The sequence below is a fragment of the Bos indicus genome, chromosome 7 (assembly GCF_029378745.1).
Source record: "Bos indicus isolate NIAB-ARS_2022 breed Sahiwal x Tharparkar chromosome 7, NIAB-ARS_B.indTharparkar_mat_pri_1.0, whole genome shotgun sequence".
In the NCBI taxonomy this organism is placed as follows: domain Eukaryota; kingdom Metazoa; phylum Chordata; class Mammalia; order Artiodactyla; family Bovidae; genus Bos; species Bos indicus.
The window spans coordinates 38,551,220-38,569,991 of record NC_091766.1 but is presented as its reverse complement, the minus strand read 5'-3'; the positions used below and the strand labels follow the sequence as shown (position 1 = coordinate 38,569,991).

At 48.8% G+C, this 18,772-nt stretch overlaps 1 protein-coding gene across 2 annotated transcripts; it reads left to right on the top strand.

Moving 5' to 3' along the window:
• Positions 1-13,106: 13,106 nt before the first annotated feature.
• Positions 13,107-18,586, top strand: MXD3 (MAX dimerization protein 3). 2 transcript variants are annotated; one of them, XM_019964703.2, is made up of 7 exons: positions 13,107-13,379; positions 14,306-14,402; positions 14,666-14,771; positions 15,432-15,461; positions 15,593-15,707; positions 17,842-18,025; positions 18,100-18,586. In XM_019964703.2, exons 2-7 carry the CDS (start codon positions 14,333-14,335, stop codon positions 18,213-18,215), a joined length of 621 nt encoding a protein of 206 aa, XP_019820262.1. In that variant the 5' UTR covers positions 13,107-13,379; positions 14,306-14,332; the 3' UTR covers positions 18,216-18,586. The 2 variants fall into 2 exon arrangements, with proteins under 2 accessions (XP_019820262.1, XP_070649425.1); XM_070793324.1 differs by lacking the exon at positions 13,107-13,379 and adding an exon at positions 13,785-14,132.
• The last annotated feature ends 186 nt before the right edge of the window (positions 18,587-18,772 follow it).

Sequence of the window (18,772 nt, the reverse complement as noted above, 5' to 3'; positions counted from 1 at the left end):
TGGCCTCTGGTCCCATCACTTCATGGCAAGTAGATGGGAAACAGTGAAAACAGTGTCAGACTTTATTTTTAGGGGCTCCAAAATCACTGCAGATAATGATTGCAGCCATGAAATTAAAAGATGCTTACTCCTTAGAAGGAAAGTTATGACCAACCTAGATAGCTTATTCAAAAGCAGAGACATCACTTTGCCAACAAAGGTCTGTCTAGTCAAGGCTATGGTTTTTCCAGTGGTCATGTATGAATGTGAGAGTTGGACTGTGAAGACAGCTGAGCACCGAAGAATTGATGCTTTTGAACTGTGGTGTTGGAGAAGACTCTTGAGAGTTCCTTGGACTGCAAGGAGGTCCAATCAGTCCATTCTAAAGGGGATCAGTCCTGGGTGTTCATTGGAAGGACTGATGCTAAGGCTGAAACTCCAATACTTTGGCCACCTCATGCGAAGAGTTGACTCATTGGAAAAGACCCTGATGCTGAGAGGGACTAGGGGCAGGAAGAGAAGGGGACAACAGAGGATGAGATGGCTGGTTGGCATCACCGACTCGATGGACGTGAGTTTGAGTGAACTCCGGGAGTTGGTGATGGACAGGGAGGCCTGGCGTGCTGCGATTCATGGGGTTGCAAAGAGTCGGACACGACTGAGTGACTGAACTGAACTGATATATATCATATATATATTATTTTTTAGATTATTTTCCATTAGAAGTTACTACAAAATATTGAATACAGTGTTCCCTGTGTTACACAGTAAGGTCTGTTGTTTGTCTATTTTATATAACATTGTGTGCTTAGTTGCTCAGTCGTGTCCAACTCTTGTGACCCCATAGACTGTAGCCTGTCAGGCTTCTCTGTCCATGGGATTCTCCAGGCAAGAATACTGGAGTGGGTTGCCGTTTTCTTCTCCAATATAACATGGTGTGTATCTGTTAATCCCAAACTCCTTGTTTAATCCTACACCACCCCCTTTTCTCCTTTGATAACTGTAAAGTTTATTTTCTATGTCTGTGAGTCTGTTTCTCTTTTGTAAATAGGCTTATTTGTATAATTTTAAAAAACAATTTTATTTACTTATTATGGGTCTTCATTGCCACGTGCGAGCTTCCTCTAGTTGTGGCGAGCGGGGTCTGCTCCGTCGTGGAGCGCAGGCTCATCGTGGTGGCTTCACTCGTGTGGAGCACAGGCTCTAGGCATGTGGGCTTCGGTGGTCGCAGCACACAGGCTCAGCAGCTGTGGTCAAGGGCCCTAGAGCGCACAGGCTCCATAGTTGTGGCGAGTGGGCCTGGTTGCTCAGTGGCATGCGCAGTCCTCCCAGACCGGGGATCGGCTCTGTGTCCCCTGCATTGGCAGGCAGATTCCCATTCACGGTACCACCAGGGAAGTCCCACCTGTACCATTTTTTAAGATTCCACATATAAGCGACACCATATGCTATTTGTCTTCCTCTGACTTGCTTCACTTAGTATGATCATCTCCAAGTCTATCCATGTTGCTGTAAGTGATGTTATTTCTTTCTTTCTATGACTGAGTAATATCCCGTCATATATCTTCTTTATCCATTCATCTGTCAATGGGCACTTAGCTTGCTTCCATATCTTGGCTATTGTAAATAGTGCTGTGGGTATATGCGCAGAAGTGGGCTTTCTCTGGCAACTCTATTTTTAGTTTTTTAAGGAACTTCCATACTGTTTTCCATAGTGGCTGCACCAGTCTACACTCCCGCCAGTAGTGTAAGAAGGTTTGCTTTTCTCCAGCATTTATTTTTTATAGATTTTTTGGGATGGCCATTCTGACTGATGTGAGGTGACACCTCATTGTAGTTTCGACTTCCATTTCACTAACCACTAGCAACGTGGAACTGTTTTGGAGGTCTAAAACATGGGGAAATAAAGGCATAAACGGCTGGTTTACACACCATTATGAGTGTGGAGTTATACACAAGTGGGTGGGGCAAGGGATAGTCCCCCCTAGTTAGGGTCCTCTGCTTTTGGGGGGATGGTATTTGGGAAAGAGGAGGTGGGAAAGATGGTGGTATCATTCTTTTTCTTTTTTCCTCACATCACTTCCACCTCTTTTGTCCTACCTGATGCAGTGGTCCAGGACCAGGGCTGCAACTGCAGGTGCTGAACGCAGGGATGACCCCTAAGAAACTGTCACTATGCCTTTAAATTTTTATGTCAGATTCTTAAGGGTCTGATGCGGTGGGTTGTGCCTTCACCCAACTTGGCAAAACCGGGGCTGAGGGTGAATACTGCTGTATTGCTTAGTGGTTGGGATAGCCCACCGGTTCTGTGTCCTTTGAACCCTACCCACAGGAATGAGAGTGGCCTTGGGGAGGGTAGGTGCTAGATGAGATTTGTATTGCTGCTGGCAGTCTGGACCACCACAGTGGCCACCGCTAACAACCCTCTCCCCAAGTGGGAACATTAGGGTTTGAATGGAGAGGAGGAAGAGGAATGGGGTGTGTGTGTGTGTGTGTGTGTGTGTGTGTGTGTGTGTGTGTTGGTCTCTCAGTAGTGTCTGATTCTTTGTGACCCCACGGACCTACCAGGCTCCTCTGGCCATAGAATTCTCAAGGCAAGAATACTGCAGTGGGGAACCATTCCCTTCTCCAGGGGATCTTCCTGACCCAGGGATTGAACCTAGACCTCCTGCATTGCAGGCAGGTTCTTTACCATCTGAGCCACCAGGAAAGCCTGTGAGGAATGGTAGCTGAACATAAAGTTTAATGATTTATGCAGTTTACATTGGTACCTCAAGAGAGGCTCAGAGAAAGATGTTATTGTCTCTTAGCTCAGTTATACCAGATTCCTGAAAGGATGATGACATGTTGCTGAGACCACTCCTGCTTTTACAGCCTGCAACAATTGAATGGAAGTCGCCAGCCTGAATGACATCCATCACTCTGGGAGACATTTCCATCACTGAACTAATTCTCACTGGCTGAGTGGGACTCTGGTCATGTGCCAGAGGTTTTTCAGGATATGTCTGCTGCCACACCACGATAGTGTGCAACACTGGCCTTGTTATAATACTTATATTCATAGTCACATGTATTGGGGAAATTCAGTTAAAGCCCCTTGAGGAAGTCAAATAGGTGGAAAATGACTGGTCTCAGGAAGAACTGGATTTACCTAATTATTAGCTAATTTCTAAGGTAAATAGTTCTGTACAACTTTATCATAAGATACAAAGGGGACAATGAACAATTGAGTTAGTACAAAAATATGAAAATGCTTGTAGGACAGATGAGCTGTTTGTTTATCCCTACTCTGACAGGGACACTTGACCCTGTACTCAGGTCAGGGAGCAACAGTTAGAACTGGACATGGAACAACTGACTGGTTCAAAACTGGGAAAGGAGTACAACAAGGCTGTATATTGTCACCCTGCTATGCAGAGGACATCATGCAAAATGCCAGGTTAGATGAAGCACAAGCTGGAATCAAGATTGCTGGGAGAGATATCAACAACCTCAGATATGCAGATGAAACCACTCTACTGGCAGAAAATGAAGAGGAACTAAAGAGCCTCTTGATGAGGGTGAAAGAAGTGGGTGAAAAAACTTTTTTGAAACTCAACATTCAGAAAACTAAGATCATGGCATCAGATCCATTGCTTCATGGCAAATAGAAGGGGGGAAAATGGAAGCAGTGACAGATTTTATTTTCTTGGGCTCCAAAATTACTGCAGATGGTGACTGCAGCTGTGAAATTAAACCGTGTTTGCTTCCTTGGAAGGAAAGCTATGATAAACCTAGATGGCATATTAAGAAGCAAAGACATCACTGTGCCAACAAAGGTCCGTCTAGTCAAAGCTATGGTTTTTCCAGTAGTCATGTATGGATGTGTGAGTTGGACTATAAAGAAGGCTGAGCACCGAAGAATTGATACTTTCGAATTGTGGTGCTGGAGAAAACTCTTAAGAGTCCCTTGGACAGCAAGGAGACCAAACCAGTCAATTATCAGGGAAATCAACCCTGAATATTCGTTGGAAGGACTGATGCTGAAAGTGAAGCTTAATACTTTGGCCACCTGATGCAAAGAACAGACTTAATGGAAAAGACCCTGATGCTGGGAAAGATTGAGGGCAAAAGGAGAAGAGGGCATCAGAGGATGAGATGTTTAGATAGCATCACCAACTCAGTGAACACAAATTTGAGCAGACTCTGGGAGATAATGGAGGACAGGGAAGCCTGGCGTGCTGCAGTCCACAGGGTTGCACATCATTGGACATGACTTAGTGAGTGAACAAGAGCAACAACCTCAACACTTGTCCCCCAGCTGTTAGGCAGTATGATCATTTTGCTGTCAGAGGCTTGGCCACAGGCAAAGGTTGTCCTGTGTCTTAAAGAATTTAACTGTCCCAAAAGAGGTCTGGCTTTTGCCCTCAGGTCCTGGGAGACACCTTTGTTTTCCCTAAATTATGCTTTATTTTCTGGGAGTGTTGGGCTCAGTTCAGTTCAGTCGCTCAGTCGTGTCTGACTTTTTGCGACCCCCACGGATTGCAGCACACCAGGCTTCCCTGTCCATCACCAACTCCCAGAGCTTGCTCAAACCCATGTCCATAGAGTTGGTGATGCCATCCAACCATCTCATCTTCTGTCATCCCCTTCTCCTCCTGCCTTTATTCTTTCCCAGCATCAGGGTCTTTTCAAATGAGTCAGTTCTTCACATCAGGTGGCCAAAGTATTGGAGTTTCAGCTTCAGCATGAGTCCTTTCAGTGAATATTCAGGATTGATTTCTTTTAGGATTAACTGGTTGGATCTCCTTGTAGTCCAAGGGACTCTCAAGAGTCTTCTCCAACACCACAGTTCAAAAGCATCAGTTCTTTGGCACTCAGCTTTCTTTGTATCCAACTCTCACTCTGTACATGACTGCTGGAAAAACCATAGCTTTGACTAGACAGACCTTTGTTGGCAAAGTAATGTCTCTGATTTTAATATGCTGTGTAGGTTGGTCGTAGCTTTTCTTCCAAGGCGAGTTGGGCTAGCCAGAGAAAAAGACCTGATTTAGGGTGGGTGCTGACCACACCTCAGGGTGGGGACTACTCACACCAGAAAAACCGCACAGGTGATTTAGGGTCACAAAGTGTCAGTTGATCTGCAGACTGAGATCAACCAATCAATGTCTTGCCTGAGTAACTCAGAACAGCCTCCCGAGTGCACAGTACACTGTGTATGTCCTGGCTACACAGAAAGGAGCAGACGTCCCACATTCCCACTTCCGTAGACTCATGAACTTCTTCACTTTATATCTTAATTTGTATCCCTTCTCTGTAAGAAACTGTATAATACAGTGTATATAGGGAGTATAATAGCTTTGAGCAGGTTCTGTGAGTCCTTGAAAATTGCCACTCCCAACAGTGCTTTGGTGAAACCGCTGAATTTGCAGTTAGGGTCTGAAGTGATGGTGGTCTCATGTGAGTGTGATCCTTCTCATCTCTAACCTGTACCGTTTGTTAATCTTCTCACAAAGCTTAGTAGGAATCTGAATGATGAGCCTCTCCCTCTAACTGCCAAACAGGTAAGGACTTGCACTCTTAAGAAAGTAAACAAAACAAAATAATATAGGACTTCCCTGGTGGTACAGTGGATGGGAATCCATCTGCCAGTGCAGGGGACACGGGTTCAATCCCTGCTCAGGGAGGATTCCACATGCCACGGCACAACTAAGACCTGTGTGGCCCAATTACTGAGTCAGTGCTCTAGAGCCCAGGAGCCGCAGCTCCGGAAGCCTGTGCACCTAGAGAAGCCACTCCAGTGAGAAGCCTGCACACCGCAGTGGTGAGAGCGGCCCTCACTCACACAACTAGAGAAAGGCCGTGAGCAGCAGCGAAGAGCCAGCACAGCCAAAAAATAAATAAATTGAAAAAAAACCCCAATATATACTTTGATATGGTTATACTCCATTATATTTCTCTCACTTTTTATATACTAGAATCAGTAAAAAATTATAAGGCATGAGAAGAAGCAAGAAAATATGCTTTATAATAAAGAAAATATAGTCAATGGAAGCCCCCCTCCCAAAAATAAAACCCTAAGTTATTGGAATTAGCAGGCAAGGACATGCAACAACTATTATAAATATATAAACTAATTAATAGCAAAAGAATAATTGGGATAGAGAAGGGGTAATAATAAGTTGGATAGTGTCCCTCAAAAACTCATGTTCACCCAGAACTTCAAATGTGACCTAATTTGGAAATAGGATCCTTACAGATATAGTTATAAAATGAGGTCAGTCTGGGACCCTCAGGAGGGAACCAACCCTGCTGACACCTGGAGTTTGGACTTCTCCAGAACTGTCAGAGAACAAATTTCTATTGTTGTAGGCCACTCAGTTATAATATGTGCTATAGAAGTCCATAACACATGGGTAATGTGATATTCTGGGATATGGGTAGAAAACTTTACATAAAGGACTAAGTGAAAATTCTAGATCTGAAAAATACAGTAGCTGAAGTAAAAACTACAATGGGTGGGCTAAATGCCAAATTAGATGTTACAGAAGAAAGAGTAAGCAAACTTGAAGCCAAGTAAATAGAACTTATCCACAGTGAAGCAGAGAGAGTAAAACACACACACACACACACACACACACACACACACACACATTAAGAATGCTGTATTGTAAAGAATTAGCCTTCAATTTAAAAAAATAAAAAAAAATTAACAGCATCAATTCCCCTTGATATATTATGAAACTGGGAAACATACATGAAATTGAGATCAGATTAAGAGAGGGGAGGGACAAGAGAGGTGGAGAAAAATATCTGAAGAACTAAAGACTGAAAAACATTCCAGATGCTTAAAACACAGCAAGCAAGGCAAACTCAAAGAAAACCACATGCATGGGTGTCATAGCCAATGAAAACGAGAGTGAAAGTTGTTCAGTCTTGATGAACTCTTTGTGACCTCATGGACTGTGGCCTGCCAAGCTCCTCTGTCCATGAGATTATCCAGGCAAGAATACTGGAGTGAGTAGCCATTCCTTTCTCCAGAGGATCTTCCCAACCCAGGTCTCTGACATTGCAGGTGGATTCTTTACCATCTGAGCTACCAGAGCCAATAACTGAAAAAAAGAAAAAAATTGGAATAGAGGAAATAAATACATTACACACAGCAGGAAGTGCTAAGAATTCCGGCTGACATGGAAAAGAAATACTAGTCAGAAGGCAAACCAGTAACATAATTAAAGTGCTGAAAGGCAGTCAACCTAGAATCTTATAGGTAGTGTAAATATGCTACAGAAATGAAGATGAAATAAATACATTTTCAGTGAAGAAAAGCTGGTTCAGTTCAGTTCAGTTCAGTCGCTCAGTCATGTCCGACTCTTTGCGACCCCTTGAATCACAGCACACCAGGCCTCCCTGTCCATCACCAGCTCCCGGAGTTCACCCAGACTCACGTCCATCGACTCAGTGATGCCATCCAGCCCTCTCATCCTCTGTCGTCCCCTTCTCCTCCTGCCCCCAGTCTCTCCCAGCATCAGAGTCTTTTCCAATGAGTCAACTCTTCGCATGAGGTGGCCAAAGTACTGGAGTTTCAGCTTTAGCATCATTCCTTCCAAAGAAATCCCAGGGCTGATCTCCTTCAGAATGGACTGGTTGGATATCCTTGCAGTCCAAGGGACTCTCAAGAGTCTTCTCTAATACCACAGTTCAAAAATATCAATTCTTGGGCTCTCAGCCTTCTTCACAGTCCAACTCTCACATTCATACATGACCACAGGAAAAACCATAGCCTTGACTAGACGAACCTTTGTTGGCAAAGTAATGTCTCTGCTTTTCAATATGCTATCTAGATTGGTCATAACTTTCCTTCCAAGGAGTAAGCGTCTTTTAATTTCATGGCTGCAGTCACCATCTGCAGTGATTTTGGAGCCCAAAAAATAAAGTCTGACACTGTTTCCACTGTTTTCCCATCTATTTCCCATGAAGTGATGGGACCGGATGCCATGATCTTCGTTTTCTGAATGTTGAGCTTTAAGCCAACTTTTTCACTCTCCACTTTCACTTTCATCAAGAGGCTTTTGAGTTCCTCTTCACTTTCTGCCATAAGGGTGGTGTCATCTGCATATCTGAGGTTATTGATATTTCTCCCGGCAATCTTGATTCCAGCTTGTGCTTCTTCCAGTCCAGCGTTTCTCATGATGTACTCTGCGTATAAGTTAAAGAAGCAGGGTGACAATATACAGCCCTGACGTACTCCTTTTCCTATTTGGAACCAGTCTGTTGTTCCCTGTCCAGTTCTAACTGTTGCTTCCTGACCTGCATACAAATTTCTCAAGAGGCAGATCAAGTTGTCTGGTATTCCCATCTCTTTCAGAATTTTCCACAGTTTATTGTGATCCACACAGTCAAAGGCTTTGGCATAGTCAATAAAGCAGAAATAGATGTTTTTCTAGAACTCTCTTGCTTTTTCGATGATCCAGCGGATGTTGGCAATTTGATCTCTGGTTCCTCTGCCTTTTCTAAAACCAGCTTGAACATCAGGAAGTTCACGGATCACATATTGCTGAAGCCTGGCTTGGAGAATTTTGAGCATTACTTTACTAGCATGTGAGATGAGTGCAATTGTGCGGTAGTTTGAGCATTCTTTGGCATTGCCTTTCTTTGGGATTGGAATGAAAACTGACCTTTTCCAGTCCTGTGGCCACTGCTGAGTTTTCCAGATTTGCTGGCATATTGAGTGCAGCACTTTCACAGCATCATCTTTCAGGATTTGGAATAGCTCAACTGGAATTCCATCACCTCCACTAGCTTTGTTCGTAGTGATGCTTTCCAAGGCCCACTTGACTTCACATTCCAGGATGTCTGGCTCTAGGTCAGTGAAAAGCTGGTAGAATGTGTTGTTAAAAGACCCGCACTGCAAGGAAGGCCAAAGGCAGCTCCTTTGGCTGAAGTAAGATGGTACCAATAAAACCCAGCTCTATAGCACAGAATGAGGAATGTTGGAAATGGCAAAAGTATGGTGAAATATAAAAGATTATTTGTTCTTAATTTTTAAAAAGTCAATTGACTGTTTAAAGCAAGATTGTAGCAATGTATTCTAGGAATTTTAATACATATAGAAATAAAATATATAATAATAGTAGTAAAAAGGATGATAGTACATGAAGCATAATGATATATGTTTCTTACCTTATATTTTAAATTGTATAATATTGATTCAGAGTAGACTGTGCTAATTTAAAGACATTTGTTATTACAGTTCTTAAAGTGAATACTTAAGAGACCACTTGAAAGAGGAAATGATAAGCCAATGCAAGGCTGACAAAGACTCAAATAATCCAAATTAAGTCAGAAAAGGAGGGAAAAGTGAAAAAGGACAGATGGGACAAATGTAAAATAAAAATCAAGATGATAGACCTTAAAATCAATTATGTCAAAATAATTGTATTAAACACAATTTAAAGGCAGAGATTATCAGCCCACAGGGGAAAACTCCCCAGTCATATGCTATTTGTAGGATAAACATGTTAAATACTGAGACACTGTTAGGTAAAAAGTAAAAAAGATGGGAAAAAACACGCAATGAGAGCACTAATCAAAAGGAACTCTTGTGACTATATTAATATCAAAGCAGTGTTAAAGAAAAGATTGTCAAAGATAAAGAGGGATATTTCAGAATGCAAAAATAATGAAGTCAACAAGAAGATAAAACAATCATGAATCTATATGCACCTAGAGTTTCACAATATATAAAGTAAAATGTGATAGACAATTTCACAATTAAATTTGGAGATTTTAACACTTATCTTCTACTAATTGATAGAACTAGTAGACAAAAAAGATCAGTAAGGATATAAATTTTTTTTTTTATACAACACAGTCAACCAACTTACTCTGATGCTTTTAGAACATTGCAGGTAACACCTGGAGGACGCATGTTATTTTACATGCGTATAAAACATTCATCAAGACAGATCATATACTGGAACACACAGGCTTTGATAAATTTGATTAATCAAATGATCAAATCATAAGAGTATATTTTCTGACCACCATAGAATTAAATTACAAGCCAATAATAAAAAGACATCTAGAAAATTCCCAAGTATTGGACATTATGGAAAACACTTCAGGTTACCCACAGGCCTCAGGTCAAAGAAAATTTCTAAAAATATCTCTATGTGAATGAAAAACAAAACAAAAACAACACCTTAAAGGTTGTGGGATGGAGATAAAGCAGGTGCAGAAAAGAAGAAAGGAAGAAAGCGAATTATGCACATTTCCATATTAAGAAACCTGATAACAAAGGAGCAAAAGAAATCCAAAGTTGATTGTTTAAAAAAAATTAACAAAATTGGTACACTCCCAGCAAAACTTATCAAGGGTGATGGTGGGGAATCTACCTATATCAGGAATAAAAATGTGGACATACTACAGGTCTTATAAAGGCCTTTTCCCGGCGACCCCACCCAGATAACCAGGACTGTCAGCGGCTTCTGAGACGTAGTCTAGCCAGGCCTGGCCTCACAACCTGTTCCCCTGCACTTGCAGAGGGAGCAGAGCCTTCCTGACCATCAGTCACTGTGTTGTGCAGCTCCTGACAACATGCCTGGAGTGGCATTCCGGCTGTGGCCTCCAAGTTGGGGGCCTGTTGACTGCTATGCCACTGGCCTCCTGCGTACATAGAGACCCAGGCCCACCACGGTCTGCTGTCCCCTCCCCCACGACAGCTTGGCCAAACCCCTTTCTTAGTACAGGCTTCCTCTATTGCTGTGCTCATAGGCAGATAGAGAAGGCTGACCCTGAGGGACACAGAGCCACTGCTGTTTTCAGAAGGATGCTCTGCTGTTTTCAGAAAAATGGAGGCCTGAGGACTTCCTGGAGGAAGTGACATGTAAGCCAAACTAGCAGGGTTAGGGAAGTGGGGCAAGGGCAGTGCATGTGGCCTGACAGGTCAGAAGGAAGGCACAGCTAGCTTGAACTTGTCCTCAGGAGTCTTGGAGGGACTTTCAGCAGGGACACGGCCTGGTTAGCTCAGTGACCATGGAATGCTACTCTCTGGGAAGAGGGGAGGTGAGTGAACTGGGAGAGGCTGGGACAGGGAGCATAGAGAAGAGGCTGGGCAGGGTCCCGGGTCTGAGCCAGGCCTCAGCTCCGGTACTGTCCCAACCGTCTCCCCTGCCCCCACTATTACTCTCACCTGCAGGGAAGGAGGTTAGAGGGTCCTGGGGGAACGGCAGGAGCTGTCTCCTCAGGCATCCTGTCCATAGCGTGAGAGAGCATGGTGAGCCCGGGGCTGAGGCCCTGAAAGCTGCCCTCTTCCAGATGTCCTGACTGGGCCAAGGCAGCAGGGTGGGGGTCCCCTTCTCCCCTCCCACTCAGGGCACAGATGCAGGCTCTGCCCCTTGGAGCCCAGAGGACACTGGTTTCAGACAGAATCTGTACTGAAGTGTGGGCAGTAAGGGCTGAGGGGTGGGGAGGCCATACGCCTTCAGTGTGCAGGCTGAGCTCGGCAGGACCTGGGGGTCTGGGGAAGAGGCTCTAAGACCAGTCACTGCTGAAAGGGCAGGACCACTGGAGGCCTCTGCCCAGCACTGTGCCCAGATGAGACTAGTGCTAGCGTTGCCTTAAAAGGGCCCAGAAGGGCATCCAAAGGTTTGGGGCAGGCGCCCTGTCCTCCCCTGCTTGCCCTGCTCCCTGGGAAGGATTGTTTCCTGCTCTTCTAGTTAGTGGCCCTGGGAGGCCTGAGGGCCATGTTGTTCCCTAGCTCAAAGCCTACCCTTCTAGGATGAAGTCCAAACTCCTTGACATGTTTACTCAAGTCTGCTTTGCAGCTTCTGCCTCACTTCCACAACCTCCAGTTGGAGCAGCCCTAACTCTGAGCTTCCCTGGTAGCTCAGCTGGTAAAGAATCCGCCTGCAATGCAGGAGACCCTGGTTTGATTCCTGGGTCAGGAAGATCCTCTGGAGACAGGACAGGCTACCCATGCCAATATTCTTGGGCGTCCCTAGTGGCTCAGATGGTAAAGAATCTGCCTGCAATGTGGGAGACCTGGGTTAAATCCCTGAGTGGGAACATCCCCTGGAGGAGGGCATGGCAACCCACTCTAGTATTCTTGCTTGGAGAATCCTCATGGACAGAGGAGCCTGGCGGGCTACAGTCCATGGGGTCCCAGAGTTGGACACGACTAAGCACACAGTACAACTCTTTAAGAGCTCCCTCCTGCTGCTGGGAGCTCTTATCCTTCACAGCTCTCCCCGCCCAAGGCTGGGCCACCTGGGACCCAGATATCTTACTAGCTGGTTTGTGCCTACACTGTGTGGGTGCTGACTTTAGTGAAATAAAATGGGAAATTCATTCACACGTCTTGTAACTCTTTTCTGTGGACAAAATTAATTGGGGGTGGGGGTTTGGGGAACGCTTCAGTCTCTTCTGGGCCCTGCAAGCCTCTCCAGTGTCAACCTGCACCATTATCTTTGATCTCTCTATGCTGGCCACATTGACCTTCTTTCCATCTGCATACATCCTTTCAGTCCCAGGGCCTCTGCACCTGCTATTAGTGTGTCTGGAATTCTCATACATTCCTCCTATACGTAGATAACACCTACTCATCCCTGCCCCAGAAAAACCTTTGACCTCTCTGATTAGGTCAAATGCTCCTTTAGGAAATGCCCTTACATTGTGTCTTTTCCTATGTGGACCTGTCACAGTGTATCTTTACTGTGTGATTACTATGTCAGTCTCCCTCATGCAAGAGCTTGTCAGAGGGAAGGACCCTGTCTGGTTCTGTCCAACCTTGTGTTCTCCAGCCCCCAGCACATTGCCTAGGGTCCTGAAAGTTCTCAGCAAATTATTTCATGAGTGAACGGGTGGGTGAAAGGGTGGATAGTCCCAGGCAGCAGTTCTTGGCTGAGCATGTCAGTGATTCCTCTAGAAGTGACTCCTAGAGAAACTCAAAGGTTTTGTCCAAAGAACTGAGAGGACGGACTGCCGTGTGCCATGTGTTTACCCAGGGCTGTCTATAAAGAATCTAGTTCCTCCTCCCTCCTCTCCATTTCCGGGCCATAGATTCAGCCCCAGCCTAACAGTAATGCTCAACTCTGTAACAGCTGCTTTCATCTTCCGGGCTCCACCCTTAGACTGTCACTGTCTCCGCAGGGGCGGTGCTGCCCCTAGAAGTCACTGCATCATCTCCTTCTAGAGGCTAGAGAGTCAAGTCAAAGAAGGGCTCATTGACTCTGGGTAAGGCAACTATGGGCTCTGTGGGAGGAAGAAGCCTGTGTCCGGTTACAAAATCAGCAGCTCCTACAAACTGCGCACGGCTCTGATCCTTCAGTGCCCGGGTCTTCAACGACAACGGTTTCGCAGGGCTTCCCGAACTTACAGGAAAGAGGGCACTTCCCGAGCCACACAGCTGAGAAGTAAAGGTGAGAGAACTCAACTCTGATGGCTCCAGAACCCAGGACTCTAGCCATCTGGTTCTCATAAATCGGTACCCTTCTGACGTTTTCGTAGCAACAACAGCTTCCCTGCAGATGAGGAGAAGCCGGGAGACTATTCCCATTCGCCACAGTAGGAAGCTGAAGCTCAGCGAAGAGCTACGGGGGCAGAGGGCAAGCCTGCAAGGATACTAACCCTCTAGCGCCCGAGCCAGATCCGCGCCCCCTCCCCCGGCGCTTGCGCACTGCGGCCCCATTCCCCCCCCCCCACCACGCCCGCTTAACCCCGCCCCCACCGCCGGGGTTTTCAAATTTGAAACCTGCTCCTTTTCCCGCCCGAACTTGTTGACCAGCGGCGGGAGAGGGAGGAGCCGCGCGCAGCCAATAGTGCCTCAGAGGCCCTCCTGCTCCGCCCACAAGGTGACGTCAGCGAGCCACAAGCGGTGGAGAGCAAATGGGCGAGGGTGTCAGCCGGCCCCGCCTCCGCGGCGCCCACGTGCAGCGGCAGAGCCCGGGGCCTCGGGTGGACCACCCGCCCCCAGAGCACCATTCAGCGTGCGGGCTTTTGGTCACCAGTACTGGGTTGGAGACTGAGGCCCAGAAACACCAAATGATCGGCGCGGGGTCGCTGAGCGAAGCGGCAAGACGCGGCACCCCAACTCCAGCCCGGGCGTTCGCCCGAGGGCCGGGCCTAAAGCCGACGTTGGTGGAAGCCCTACCGGAGTCCTAGGGGCCGGGCAGGTGGGCGGAGGGTGGGCTGCGGTTCCAGGGCGCGTTCCAGGAGGGCGGGGCCAAGAGCTAGGCTGTCCCGGGGCGGGGCGTCTTGGGGGCGGGCCCGGCGCCTGTGTTTGTTGCCCCGTGTCAGTTACATTGTAACAAAAGTGGTGCCGCCGCTGCTCTGGTCTGCACCCCAGGCCCGCCCGCCTCCGGCTGTCGCCGACATGGAACCGGTGGCCAGCAACATCCAAGTCTTGCTGCAGGCGGCGGAGTTCCTGGAGCGCCGCGAGAGAGGTGAGGAAGAACCTTTGATCGGACTCCAGGCGGCGACCTCGCTGACACTGGCCTGGGCTGGGCTTGACTCCCGACTTGAAGAATGCATGGCTTTAGGGCAGTAGTCCTGCGGCACCGCTGCGCTCAATTTAAGAGGGGTCCGCGGGCAGTGGGCTGGAGGGGTTGGGGAAATGGTCCTGTAGCCCCAAATCCCTTTCTGACGGTGCCGTGCCTGGGGCGCCCGCTGGGACCAGCCTGACGCTGGCGGGGTCTCTCTCTGGCAGAGGCCGAGCATGGCTATGCGTCCCTGTGCCCTCACCGGAGTCCAGGTCCAGTCCACAGGAGGAGGAAGCGGTCTCCCCAAGCTCCTGGCGCGCTGGACAGTGGGCGGTGAGGAGGGCCGGGGGCAGCGGGGAGTAGGGGGATGGGCGCCGTCCTTCATCGGGTCTCTCCACTGCCCACTTCCTTCTTGTTGCTTGCATCTTCTGGGCCAAGTACCTTGCTCTGGAGGCAAACGGACTCCTGTCGTTTCCCCATCCTCCGAACACACACTTCGTTCAAGGACTATTTCTCAAGCACTTCTGATGTGTTTGGAACTGTGAATAATAGTTCTGGGTCCTGCTTCCACTCACACTCCTAAAACAAACCACTTGCTTTCCTTCACAGGCATTCTTCTTTTCTCTCCTCTCAACCCTTTGCACACGCGTTCCCCCTCAATTTGAATGCCTCTCCCCCCACTACTCTTTTTGGGTGACTTGTGTGGCTGGGCTTAGCTCAAATGTCACTTGTGTTCAGGAAGCCCTTCCTGATTGTGCCTAGGGGACTCTCTTTGAACCTCACATCACCTGGGCAGACCTCTCTCAGCATTTGACCTCCTTACTATCTCTGCCTCTGCCTAGGACTCAGCTGTCTGAGGCCAGCACAAGGTTCCCACAGTGGGCTAGTTTGGGGCACACATCTGTAGTGAATTTTGAGCCCCTGGGGACTCTGGGACTGAGGGTGTGGACACTAACTGACACTCCCTCACCCCATCCTCTCTGGCATTGGCAGGTCTGTGCACAACGAGCTGGAGAAGCGCAGGTGAGTCCCAACCCTGCCCTGAGAGCACCAGTCCCCAGGAACAGCCTCCCTCTGGCCTTCCTTCCCCTGCCATCCCTCATCTGGCCAGCGAGCCTGGGCTGGCACTGCCCTCTAGACCCCTCCCTCTGCAGGAGGGCCCAGCTGAAGCGGTGCCTGGAGCAGCTGAAGCAGCAGATGCCCCTGGGGGCTGACTGTGTCCGATACACCACACTGAGCCTTCTGCGCAGGGCCAGAATGCACATCCAGGTAAGACACTACCCTGGGGCCCAGGGCCAGCTTGCCAGGATGCTGGTAGAAGCGTAATAGAGAGAGACTGTGAGGAACTAGGAGCGAAGTCTCATGTAACAGACCAACTGTGTGACAGTGGGCTCTGTGCTTTTAGTTTCCAAGTTTAAGTAGGAAGAAAAGCAGGAAGTAACCCAAGAGGATTGTTCTGAGGCTTTAAGCAAGTTTTCCCAATAAATGTTCACTTGTTATTACAACGATTATTACTTGAATCCCAACTGTGAGACCTGGAGCGAGTTAGGTAGCCTCTCTGGACTTCATTTCCTCCTCTGTATGGGGGACATTCTGTGATGGGTCACTATAAGGGTCCCTCAGACTGGAGAGGGCTGTTTGTCACTCCTCCTCTCCTGCATCCTCAAGGCCTCCTGTTCTGAGGGGCCTGTCCTGCTTTGAGAGGCAGGTCCAGAGGCCAGAAGGGGGAAAAGGGTTGAGAGGACGCCAGTGACCCGTCCTTCCCGGGCTCAGCTCAGCGCCCCCTGGTGGATGGGAGTGGGATGTGCTGACTCAAGACGAGGCATCACCACGGAGTGGGGGCGCTTAGAAGCGACTTGGAAACAATGGAGGCCTTTTCCTGCCCTCCTGGCCCTTTTGACAGAGGAAGAAATGGAGGCACAGCGGGCTGATGAGAGGCAGATTCAGAACTGAGGCCTGTGTCTCTTGACTTGCATTCCTTTCTGCAACAAGTGCACATCTGCTCTGCCAGGCCTTGTTGTGGGCACAGGCAGCTGTGGCAGAGAAGGCTGGAGGGGCTACGCAGCAAATAAAATGGTGTGGAAACTGTTAGCACTGTCCTCACAGTGCCTTATGGTTGAATAACACCCTGGTTGGAAAGTGGGCTCCAGTGTCTCACGTGGAGTTTGCCTGACTTGGTTCTGAGGGATGTGTGTCTTGGGTGCTGGCTGTCCCATGGGCGGGACCTAGGGATTGCTCCTCTCTGGACTCCCTGCTTCCTGTTTTGCCTCCATCTGGCTGTCCTCCCCACCTTGCCCTAGAATGTTCTTTGCTGCTCATAGATCTGTCCAGGTCTGTCCCCTGCTGAAAACGTTCCATGGTTTCTGACAGGACACTTTCAGTTTTTTACATCCTGTGAAACTCAAGGCCCTTCACAACACAGGCCTTGCCTCTGGTCTCATCTTGCCCCATGTCCCTCTAAAAAGCTGAACTCTCCATACTCTTCCCGTTTTCACTCTGCCTGGATGTTTCCTCCTCCATCTTTACCTGGATAGTGCTTATTCATCCGTCTATACCCAGTTAAAATATCTTCTCAACCAATTCTCCCCTTCTCGTTGACTGAATGCATGTTTTTGCCCACTGAGGGCCGGATGGGAGAACCCTTGGCCCTCCAGTCCCTGGATCTCAGGGCTGGCAGAGCTTGCATGGAGGCGGCAGGAGGGGACAAATACTGAAGTCTTAGAGTTCCTGGGGGGGTCTTGAGGAGGAGTTACAAACTGGTAGCCTTTGTTTAATTTCTTGTCATTTAGTTGCTCAGTCGTGTCAGACTCTTTGCAACCTCATGGACTGTAGCCTGCCAGGCTCTTCTGCCCATGCGATTACCCAGGCAAGAATACTGGGATGGGTAGCCATATCCTTCTCCAGGGGATCGTCCCTACGTCTTCTGCATTGACAGGTGGATTTGTAGCTTTCTAAAAATAGTGGATGCAGGTTCTATGTCTGGTCAGGGAATGAAGATCCCACATGCTATGTGGCGTGGCCAAAACAAAAACAAGCCCTAGGAGATCTGGCAACACTGGGCTTGTTTCCACGTGGCAGTAACTGGGACACCTCCTCCGAGCCCTAGTATGCACTTGCTGGTGTGCCTCAGTCCCTCTCCCGTCTCCATCGCCTGATACCAGCACACTCCACTCCTTCACATCACTTGACAGCCCTGAGGGCCTTTGAGATTGTGCAGCCCTCCCTCCCAACCATCCAGACAGAACTCCCAGGCCACTTACGTGAGATAGGAGGGCAGCAGGCCCTGGCTTCCTGCAGGATGTGGGAGCAGCCCTCTGGCACCCACATCTAGTGAGCCTGTCACATCACTGGTCTGCTGCCGAGCGGTGCATGAGCCCAGCCCCTTGCTCCCCTGGATTTGCAGAAGCTGGAGGAGCAGGAGCAGCGGGCCCGGCAGCTCAAGGAGAAGCTGCGCAGCAAGCAGCAGAGCCTGCGGCGGCAGCTGGAGCAACTCCGGGGGCTGGGCACGGTGGGCGAGCGGGAGCGCCTGCGGGCGGACAGCCTGGACTCCTCGGGCCTCTCCTCCGAGCGCTCCGACTCAGACCAAGGTAAGTGCCCTGGAGTGGAGGGGTCGGGTGGGATGAGTGGGCCAGGCCTCCTGACTGGTCCTCTCCCTGTGCAGAGGAGCTGGAGGTGGACGTGGAGAGCCTGGTGTTCGGAGGTGAGGCTGAGCTGCTGCGGGGCTTCAGCGCAGGCCAGGAGCACAGCTACTCACACAGTGGCAGTGCCTGGTTATGACCCTCACCGCCCAGAGCGGCCTCTGCCCTCAGCCCACTCTGTGCCATCAGGCCAGAGCCCTCACAGAGCCTCCAGGGCTGCTTGGAGTCACTGTTGGAATGGACTCAAAGGACCCTGGTGTGGGAGCAGGTGCTCCTTGTACCCTGCTGCTGGCGGCTGGCAGTCCCACCTGGGAGAGGGGTGTTGGGCCCCCCGAGCCCTGCAGGGCAGGCAGCTTGGGCCCAGGCCACCCTCCCAGGCATGTTTATAGCACTTGGCCCAGCTGCCCATGGCAGCAGGAAGCCTCTTGGGCCCTCATGTTCCTTCCTAAACAAGGGCCCCTGGCCTTTGCCCCACGCATACTGTATTTTCATTAAAAGCCTCTTTCTTAACTTCCTGTCCATGGTCTTGCCTGATGAAAATGTGGGAACTTCCAGCCACAAACTGGAAAAGAAGAAATGAGATTCAAAGCCACCACAAACCCTACTGACCACACCGGGCAGCGCCCCTTTACTCTCCACAGTTTGGAGGGCATCTGTCTACACTTCAACAGTGGGACCAAGGCCGAGTGATGTGAC